Consider the following 11,024-nt stretch of genomic DNA (forward strand, 5'->3'; position numbering starts at 1 on the left):
CTCTTTCTTTTATATTCCTTGGTTTTGACAAATAAGGAAAGTTTTAATAAAAGTTTTCTTATTTTCCTTGTCATTGAAAAGGAAAATTTAATTAATTAAAAAAAAAAATTCCTTTTCTCTATCAATGTGGTCAACCCCTACAACTCTTCCAAATAAGGAAAGTTTTAAACACAAAATTAAAATTTCCTAATTTGTTTCCAGAAATTTTTAAAATAAAATTTTTCTTTAAAAATTACTTTCATGGTTGGTCATAAAAGGAAATTTTTATAAATTAAAATCTCTCTATTAAAATATGTGGATGATTTACAAAAAGAAAAGTTTTATCTAAAATTAAAATATTCCTTTTAACTACAAATAAGGAAAGATATTAAATCTTTCTCTTATTTTTTTTTTGTAGAAAACTATAAAAGAAAAGATTTATAATTTTAAAACTCTTTTTAAAATCATGAGAATAGTTACAAAAAGGAAAGTTTTATCAAAAATTAAAATCTTCCTTTTAACTACAAATAAAAAAAGATATCCAACCTTTCTCTTAATCTTTTGTAGAAAACTATAAAAGAAAAGATTTAAATTTTAAACTCTTTTTTAAAACCATGACTTCCACATAAGAAATTTTTTTAAAAATAATATCCTTTTAATTTATTGTGGCCGACCACCTAAGCTTGGGTTCAAGCTAGGGCCGACCACCTACTTGCTCCATCAAGGCTTGATCTTGGCCGGCCCCTAGCTTGGACTCCAAGCTTGGCTTGGCCGACCACCTTAAGATGGGTAAGAAGGTGGGTATGAGTGGGTATAACACTTTATAAATAAGAGGCTACAATAGGGACCGAGAGAAAGAATTGGTTTTTTTTTCTCGATGAACTTGAGCTTCCCGTGTTCGCCCCGAACACCCAACTCGAGTTCATCAATAATAATGCATACCACTAAAGAGTTATTATTTAACTATCGCACCAATCTCATATTACTATATGAGCTCCTTCTTATCATGAGTGTGTTAATCTCCCTGTGTTTAAGATATAGAATGTTCACTAATTAAATGAGTTACTGACAACTTACTTAATTAATATTTATCTCTAAAAGTAGTACCACTCAACTTCATCGTCATATTGGACTAAGTCCACCTGCAGGGTTTACATGACAATCCTTATGAACTCCTCTTGGGGACATCATCAACCTAGATTACTAGAACATAGTTTCATTCTATAATTAATAACACACCATATAAATAATATCATTTTCCAACTTATCGGGTCTATTGATTTATCGAACTAAGTCGCACCCTTTGATAAATTAAAAAGTATATGTGCTTATTATTATATCATGATTAAGAGCACACACTTCTATAATAGCAAAGGTCTTGTTCTTTTATGCAGTCAGTATAAAAAAAACTTACCTTAAATGGTCCTGCTCAATATACTCAGAGTGTACTAGTATAATTTTATAGTTAAGATAAACTAATACCAAATTACACTACGACTATTCCAATGGTTTGTTCCTTTTCATCTTAGTCGTGAGCTACTGTTTATAATTTATAAGGAATTGATAACATGATCTTCTGTATGTGACATCATACACCATGTTATCTATAATATAAATTAATTGAACAACTACACTTAGCATATAAATGTAGTCATTTGACCAATATGATTCTTTATTTTAAAATAAATGTTTACAAAAAGCTAGACTTTTAGTATATACTCTAACAAATAAGACTCAATCCCACCTAGGGAAAATATAACTCGATCATGCTGAGGGAGAGAATAACTCAATCCCTTGACTCCATAATGCCCATGGAGTTGGGAAGAGAATATAATAAGACTTGATCTCACTGAAGGATAGAATAGCTCGATCCCTCCACTCCCAAGCCTCCGTGGAGTCGGGGAGAGAAAATAATAAGATTTGATCCTACTGAGGGAGAGAATAACTCGATCCTGTTGAGGGAGAGAATAGCTCGATCCCTCAACTCTCGAATGCCCATGAAGTTGGGGAGAGAAAATAATATGTTCGATCCCACTAAGGGAGAGAATGAGTCGATATACTGAGGGAGAATAGTTTAATCCCTCGATCCCTGAATGTCCACGGAATTGCAGAGAGAAAATAATATGCTCAATCCCTTTTAGGGAGAGAATAGTTTGACTCCTTGATTCCCGAATGACCACCAAGTCAAGGAGAGAATAGTTTGATTCCTCGACTCCCGAATATCCACGGAGTCAAGGAGAGAATACAATAAAACTTGATCCCACTAAGAGAGAGAATAACTCAATCTCTCGACTCCTGAATATCCAAGGAGTAGGGGAGAGAATATAATAAGAAACCAGATGCGATAATAAAGGTGAACACTAAAAATTGTATTGATCAATAGGTCGGGATATATAAAAACTTCAAGTATGGAATTTGTTGAATTTTGGATCTCCCACACCAACCGAGGATTTGGAGAGTATGGATCTCACTGGAATAAAGACTCATGAGCTTCTAGCACAACGTTCGAACAAAAATGACGCCCAAGTAATTCCATTTTCTTGCTTCTACACTATGGTGCCGATGTGTTTGTCAAAATCCTCCAAAGTTATGGTGATGGTGAGGAGTTTTTTCGGTGTCATCCATCTCAGTTCAAGTGTACGTTATCACAGACGACGTTAATTTGATTATACCTTAGACGATTGATCGGTGAGCTATCTATTGATATTGATGAAGTCGTGATGACTAGGAGGAAGGTGGGGCTGTTAAGATGCCTGTATAGCTGAAGAGAAGAGCTTTGCTGAGCACTACAAGGAGGGACCAATTGTCTGGAGAGTCTGTGAGGAGTAGAAGAGCGAGGGAGGAGGGTTAGAATGGAGGTTGAGAGATGCTCGACTCATCCACTCCGACATTTACGTCAATCTCCGGTGGGGAGAAATGGAGAAGAATAGTAAAATGTGGAAATACGAGAAGAGGCATATGCGCCTGTATTTGAGCATGTGTGCACGTACCTTGGCCCGCAAGGGCGGACCTCCTTTTATATCTCGAGTTGTTAGAGAGGATAGTGTGTTTCTGACAAGATGTCATATCTCGATAAAGAGGGTATCCCATCACTATATCAGAGGGTTACATCCCCTATATCTGGTAATGTGAGAGATTTTGTTGGATCACGCTATATTGGCCATGTTGTTCCATATATTATATTAGTCTACGTGCTATTGACCAGCTAGATATTTGGGTTTAGAAGAGACATCGGGTTGGAGGGGCCGAACGGGGTTGAACAAGGCGTTGGATTAGGATCATTAGAGTTGAGTGGCGCACATGATTGACGGGCCGAATGATGAGGAGCGGTGATTTAGAGGGGCCAGTCATGAGCAAGATCTTCGAGGTGGTGCTCAAAGTAGAGGCGCTAGAGGGCCATAGCAGTATGGTGGGGGATGCATCCTTTGACAAAGAAGATTTGGAAGGTATGGTTAAGGCGATCATGAAGAGGAAGAGGCCGATGGTAAAGAGGAGGCTAGCGAAGGAGTCAAAGGTCTAGATCAGTAGCTTGTCATGTAGTGTGGAGCCCTGAAGTCGCTGTGCTATTTCCCTCACATGGTTGATCATCGAGATCTCACTGAGGTAGAACATCATGAGCACGTCATAGGTGACAACCATCGCTGAGTGTAGAAGGAAGATCGAGATGAAGAGGGGCATTGCGCAGTGCTCCCTTGCCGATTCTAGAATCAAATCCAGTGGTGTTGTTGTCATTCATTGAGCCATGAAGGAGAGGAGAAGGAAGGAGTAAAGATTGGGGGGAGAGGGTGGTTGAGAATCGACGGAGACGAGAAAGAGGGCTTATCGCTAGTGCTGTGACGTTGCGTAGATAGGTTTATAAATGAACCAAATGTTTGTGAACAAACTTGGTGTTCGTCTTAATAAGAGTTTGTTTATGTTCGTTTAATATATACAAGATCAATTAAATAAACAAGCTTGAACAACTCGTTAAAGTGTACCTACATGTACCTCCCTCCATATCCGTGGGGCCGACACTAGGGTGGGCCGCTAAGGTAGCAAATTTATCTTTAACAACTCGCTAAACTAAACAAACAAGCTTGAACACATATGAATTCAGCTCGTTAATGTTCATGAACAATATTTGTGAACAATATTCACGAACTATATTAATTAATTATAAAACTTTTATCAACATACTAAATAAATAAAAAATTAAAATAAATAAATAAGTTTAAATTGTCAAACTCAATAACCAATCAAACAAGTAAAAGTTTTAAACAATCGAATAAACAAACCAAACTCGAATCAAGCTCAAGCCAAGCTTGAATTGAGAGCTTAATAACATCTAAACGAACCAAGTTAAAGTCAAATTTCAAACAAGCTCCAACTCGTAAAAATTAAAGTAAGTCAAGATTGAGCGATCATTTTAAAGACTTGATTTATTTTAAACTCGGATCAATTTAATTTAATTATTTTATTAAATAAATTTGAATACCTACGGTTTAACTCCTCCTGTCCATGTGAAACACGATGACAAAGAGACAATGTGAAAAGAAATAGGCGAATTAGCAGAGAGTGACATGGGAACTTGTCTTTCCCATTGATTAGTTCTTGTCTGTATTCGGATCTCTTCGTCATCCTGATCCCTTTCGTATTCGAAGAACAGAAAAGACAAAACAAAACTAGTTTATATAATTTATTAGAGAAAATAAAAACTAATTCTTTTTCCGAACTAAATCCTAATCCAGTTAGCTAGGATTATGCCACCTAGAAGAATAATTCCATGTATAAGGATAAAACTAAGAATTATCCCGTTAAAGCCCCACATCTCCATGATCATCCTTCCAACAATGAACACACCTCTTCACGTAATCATATATATGCCTGGATAGTTGGATGATCAATATATTTAAGCAAAAGGCATGAGCTAAGACTTTTGTGTTCGTTGACGTTATTGAAGCTAATACTGGAAGCAGATCCTATAAGCAAATTATTGTCTGACAAACATCAAGTAATTATAATCAAATAATTAAGAATTCAAGGATTCTTCTCAAAGCATAATGTCATATCACCAAGTACAACTAAGCTAAATCTGGTCTTAAAAAAAACAAAACCTATCTACTCCCATCAATTGCCTAGATTATCAAGTAATAAAGAAGAGTATTAAAATACACGCTGAGACAACTGTTGATTTGATGATTTTTGTCTCCTCCAGGATCCATGTGAACAGCCATGGCAGATTTAGCTGGTGTTTTGAATATTTATTTATTTATTTATTGGGGGTAGTTCTGTAGTTTTCCTCTGTTTATTTTATTATTATTTATCCTTTCCTGACTCTGTCTGAGGCATCTTTCCTTTGATATATCCTTGAACTGCACTTGGCCAAGGCATTTGGATTTGTTAGGCATGCTCATATGAGAACTTGAGAAGCCGTGGCCATTAAAATATTCTGGTGAGAGTCTGTGAGGAGAATCTTTAAATCTTCCATCTGCCTTGGCAGATTGGGGTGTTCAGGTTATTATTCTGAGCAAGTTCTGGCTTCAGGTTGAGGAAGTTGTGTCTCAGAGTAAACGTGACAGAGGAACTCAGGTGAAGATTTCTTACTCCAATTTCTTGTGGAATTATTTTCTTAACTTCTTCATATCACTCTTCCTTTTCTCTGAGGAAGTTAGCTTTTAAAACTGTCAGTTTCTTAAATTCTGCCAAGTGAACTTTTGTCCCTTTTCTTGCTTGTTTGGGACTAGAAAGAAAAGAAGAATCCTTCAAAAATAAATTACTTTTGTTTTGAGGATTATAATTTTTATGCCTTACTTGACAGATAGTTTTAGTTCTCAATTGGTCAAATTCTTTGCAAGAGATTGTCTGTTTGATACTTGTCACTTTCTCAAGTTTCTCAGATCTTACCTTTTTTTTATCGAACTCTGACATAGCCACCTAAAAAAAGCAAAATCTTAATGAAAAATAACAAAATTGATTTTAAAAAATTCTTTTTTATTTTTGAAGTTGGTCAATTTCATACACAGCAGAATTCTATATTATGGAGTTTAGAAGATTTTAAATGTTTAGCTGATTAGGTGCATAAACTTGCCTGATTGCAACCAACATTGATAATTCTGAGCACCTAATTTATTGAAATTTTCAGTTGTTAAAAAAAAAAAAATCTTATTTTGCAGAATTCCAGTAGTAGCTGATTTCAATCCAATATAAACAAAGAGAGACAATGGAGGGATTTGTCGACCAGTATGAGAAAGAAAACATGTCGATGAAAATGGTGATGTTGAAGCAGGAAGAAACTTTCAGACAACAGGTAGGACATGGTTCATCTGATTAGCCCTCTGTTCGACGAAGAAAGCATCATTAAATTTGAGATTTTCCATTTCATCTGTCTGATCCAGGTCGAGGAACTCCACCGTTTGTACCGAATTCAGAAGGAATTGATGAGAGCTGCCAAACAAGATCGCGAGTCCTGGAAACAACCAGTTTTCAGTAACTCAAAGGAAGAACTAACGCTTGATGCTGATGAAGGGAGTGACCTGGAGCTGACACTCGCCACTGGAAGCCAAAGAACTCAAAGGAAGAAGACGAGTGCATCAAATGCTTCAGAATCAGGATCTAGCTTTTCTTCATCCTCAGGTGAATCAGGGTCTATGAAGGCAAAGAACAGTGACTGGACAATGTCAAATGGCTCCATAAGGATCGGAGGTGAGAGATTCGAGATTGAGCAACTGAGACAGGATGGCTTAAATCAATCTTCTTGGCTCTTTCCATGTACTAAGAAACATGACATGGTAGCTTCTTTTGGATTGTAATAATGATACCATTATTACAAACTCCTAGATGTCTTCGAAGAAAAATTATACGAACAACTTGAAAGCGCGCATTATAATTAAGTAGCTAGTAGGGTTCCATAATCCACAGAGAGGTGGAGTAAAAGAGGATACATTTATTTATATTTACCACAAGAATAAATACATGAGCACATATTTCTGAAGAATAAAGGAGCCACAAAATCAAGAGATGGAATGCCTCCGCGTAGTCGTGGAAGACGAACCCATCTGGCTCAGCCTGTGGTTGCACGTCATGAGCGCCACCGCGTCCCTGCTGAGCCTGTTCAATTGGTCGGTTAACCGATTTATCTGTTCGGTTCTGGTTAATTTTGATTTATCACATTTTATATAGAACTGGTTAACCAACCGATATCCTTACAGGTTCTACCGGTTCCAGCTGCTGCGCTAATTGGTTATTTTGTTGCACTAGCACAGAATTTAGATCCAGAAGCTAGAAATTCTTCTCATGAACTTTGTGTATCACACTTCAATAGCCATCAGGGAAGAAGATAAAGAGTTAGCTTCTTCATATCTTTGTATCACTCTTGGGACATTGATGAATTATATATATATATATATATATATATATAATAATGAGAATCGTAATCTAAATTGAAATTGCTAGAATTTTTTGATAATTTAACATCCTCTGATAAAGCAAATTCAATTTATAAATACACCATCAAGAATTCAAAGTTGCACAATATTTCAAGATCTTCTGAATGTTCTTACTGCTCGACACAAAGCAGCTGTAGAATTCAACCAGACCAATGATGGTCTAGTGCTAAGAAGAACAAAGCTCAGTGCAGATTTAGCGTTGTAGAACACTTCTGGACCAGTAGAATCTCCTGGGATCAAAATCTAGTATCGGCCACCCCTGAGAGCAAGCACAAGATGAAGAACAGAGCCTCCCTCAATGTTGTATTCCTTAGCAGTCTTGTCGTCAGCCAGTTGCTTGCCCGCATAGATAAGCCTGCATATGAGTCAAATGCGAGGTATACTTTAGCCCAGAATAGAATTTACATAAGTTACATGCCATGCCATTAAACATTTAGTAGCTAGCCATTGACTGCAATATAATATACTTAAGATTGCAGATGGCAAACATTGGCTACAAGATCGATGGGATAGTATATAGTTATTACTGGATAAGAATCGATTTATTCTATATAGAAATCACAGGCCCCAGGTAAGTATGAAGCTTTTTTGGTTCTTTGTACTTTATGGGACTACAGAGTTTTTTCTTTCTTTCAACAAACATGTACATGACATTTTTAGGCAAAGAAATAAGAAAAATCAAGAAAACAAACTTGGAAGTCACAGCATGGATACAATCGAGTTAGAAAAAAAGTTATCATTCATGGAGAAAAGAGATATCACGAAAAACAGAAATGTGCCAGTAGAGGAAGTCACATATGGTAACAAAAAATTGTACAATATAAATTTGGACATGATATGTGGTCTCAGCTTTGAACAAGAGTAAATGTAAATGTAAAGCATTGGTTCAGCTCAAGGTAAAAAATGGTCAACAAGGATGAGCTGGCAAAGGAGAGTAGGAAAAGAAGAAAATTATAAGCCGGAATATATATTAATATTACGGACAAAAGGTTGATAGTTTTTAAAAAATGTTTCCGTGGAAAGCCAGATATTATATTATTATCTACAACTCGCAATCAAATACACAACCACCAAAACAATAAGCATTGTCCCAACTATTTGAGATCGATGGCAAAAGTCTTTATTTCTCCATCAAGTTCTAAGATTATTCCATGTAATATCAAACTTTAATCTCTTTCTATGACGAGTAGAAATTTCTTTAGTCATCCTTTATGCCAAAAATTGATTCACTAGGAAATCTATTGAACATCTTTGATCATATCTATACCACCATCTTTAAAATCCGATGTAACAAATCTTTGGTAGTGATTAGTTTGTAGATAAAAGGAAAAAGCAGCAGCAGCAGCCAATGGTTGATGAGAAGTGGAATTGGTTGATGGTAATGTTAATGTATCATATATGCAAATGGCATTGCAGATTTGCAGCAACCAACAATATTTGTTATGATGTAGGAACCATTAATTTCATTGTCCCGTTTAGTAATATGTTGTTCTGTTACTTCTTGAATGTAGTTTGATGAAGTGAGAAGCTTGATATGCCAATTGTTTTAGGAAAAAGAATTTCCAAGTTCATACGGTTTGATTATGTAATATTATTACTAATTAAGGGAGATGCTGTGCTGTATATATTTAAGTCTCACTAAAAAAACTTTCTAGAAAAGTTATATCAACTATTCAATAATATAAGTAGATAAAACAATTACGATGTATGGAAGAATGTATCATAACCAAATCAAAGAAAAAGGGGGTACATACCTATTGACAAGGTCACATGCTAAATGCAGAGGATAAAATACCTAATCACTCTTGGGACTACAATCACGGTGGTAGTCATAGCCAGATTAGTGCAGAACTTTATTGTTGTTGTTTCAACAGAAATACAACAAAAGTCATCTTGAAGAAGTACAACTTTAAAAAATATAGCATAGATAAGATAGATGCTGAAGATCAGATGATAGTGCACATATAATTAGGCACGATAAGTAATGACTTAAGATCTGAATGTGTGTGTGTGTGTGTGTGTGTGTGTGTGAGAGAGAGAGAGAGAGAGAGAGAGAGAGAGAGAGAGTCTATTGGTTAAAAAGAATGCGCAAGAGTCATCGGATGTCCTAACGGCCACAAGAAATAACCCAAGTTTGCATCTACCTATTTCCACTCATTTCTCTCCAAGTAAACAGGTCCTATAACATCACTATTAAATAGAGTAAGAAAAGAAAGAGACTTTATTTAGATATAAAGGAGATGAGTAACAATGTATAGGAAAAGGGTCAATAGCAGGAAGTGGTATTACTTCCTTTCCATATATACATGCTACTTCCGACAATCTACAGATGTTATCATCATCTAGCCGGTCTAGTACAGAATGTTTGTTATTCATAAACAATTTCTGAATTATATAATTCTATCTACTAAAGCAGGGAAAGGGAGAGAGTTTTGCCCTTCACGAGAGAATTCAATTATCTACCCAAGACACACAAAAAGATGGTTGATTTAGAGAAAATTGAAATGCTCTACAATCCTAAAACATTAAACATAAACAAAAACCGTTGTATAGGTGGAATTCCTTCTTTCTCTTCTACCCTCTCCTTGATCCTGTCAATAGTATCAGTGGGTTCAATGTCAATCTCGATTTCCTTCCCTGTTAGCGTCTTCACCTTAATCATCATCCCACCTCTAAGCCTGAGCACAAGGTGAAGAGTCGATTCTTTCTGAATGTTGTAATCAGCAAGGGTTCGGCCATCTTCCAGTTGTTTCCCAGCAAAGATTAACCTCTGCTGGTCTGGGGGTATTCCCTCTTTGTCCTGCAGCAGAAGGCAATCGACATTGTCAATCGAGCAACAAATCAATAGTCTTTACAAGAATGAGATATTCACAGATCCTGATGACTGGAAAAAATAAGCATTACAACGTAAAACCGAGAAAAATTTAACAAATGGTGAGTTTTGAAGAGTTAACGAAAGCCTAAAATTCCCAGAAGAAAATTAATTCCACAACGAAACATATGAGAAAATAATGCCCAAATCAACTGTTAATATGAGACGGAAAATAAATGGAATGATGGAAAATGAAGGAAACACTCCTGTTAAAACCCTAGTCAAACCCTGGCGAACACATATTGTTGCATTGAAGAAGAGAAAGAAGGGGGCAAAGACCTGGATCTTGGCTTTTACGTTGTCGATGGTGTCGCTGCTCTCGACCTCGAGGGTGATCGTCTTCCCCGTAAGAGTCTTGACGAATATCTGCATCCTGTACCACTCGTTGATCTTTCTTCCTTGTTCGCGTCTGCACCGGACGGAGGCCAATTAATAAAGCGGAAGAATACGATCAGATTGCCAGCGTAGAACAAACGCACCTTTTGATTTCAATAAATAAAATAAAATATGAAATCAATATGAAACATTTCAACCTAATATTCTTTACCATTAATCAATTTATACTTACCATGTTATCTATTTTAATTCAACATTTATTTACTTTCATTTTTTAATCTCCTTCCTCTTAATTTTATATTTAATTTATTTTATTTTAAAATATTAAAACAAATATTAAAATTAGTCAAATTATCAACTTAGTGATTTTTGATAGTTTGATGTTAGTTAAATTATCAACTCAATGGATAACA

The 11,024-nt window shown here is 35.8% G+C and overlaps 2 protein-coding genes across 2 annotated transcripts; one reads left to right on the forward strand and one right to left on the reverse strand.

Annotated features, from left to right (window-relative positions):
* Positions 1-5,318: 5,318 nt before the first annotated feature.
* On the forward strand, positions 5,319-7,279 carry LOC122032364. The gene is made up of 3 exons (XM_042591649.1): positions 5,319-5,547; positions 6,132-6,265; positions 6,354-7,279. The coding sequence occupies exons 2-3, from the start codon at positions 6,179-6,181 to the stop codon at positions 6,765-6,767; spliced, it is 501 nt and encodes a 166-aa protein (XP_042447583.1). The 5' UTR covers positions 5,319-5,547; positions 6,132-6,178; the 3' UTR covers positions 6,768-7,279.
* A 159-nt stretch (positions 7,280-7,438) lies between these two features.
* LOC122032719 (ubiquitin-NEDD8-like protein RUB2) lies at positions 7,439-10,752 on the reverse strand. Its single transcript, XM_042592031.1, has 3 exons — positions 10,555-10,752; positions 9,946-10,203; positions 7,439-7,760 (listed from the first exon to the last, which is right to left on the reverse strand). Exons 1-3 carry the CDS (start codon positions 10,645-10,647, stop codon positions 7,647-7,649), a joined length of 465 nt encoding a protein of 154 aa, XP_042447965.1. The 5' UTR covers positions 10,648-10,752; the 3' UTR covers positions 7,439-7,646.
* Positions 10,753-11,024: the final 272 nt, after the last annotated feature.

Source organism: Zingiber officinale, chromosome 11A (assembly GCF_018446385.1).
Source record: "Zingiber officinale cultivar Zhangliang chromosome 11A, Zo_v1.1, whole genome shotgun sequence".
NCBI lineage: Eukaryota > Viridiplantae > Streptophyta > Magnoliopsida > Zingiberales > Zingiberaceae > Zingiber > Zingiber officinale.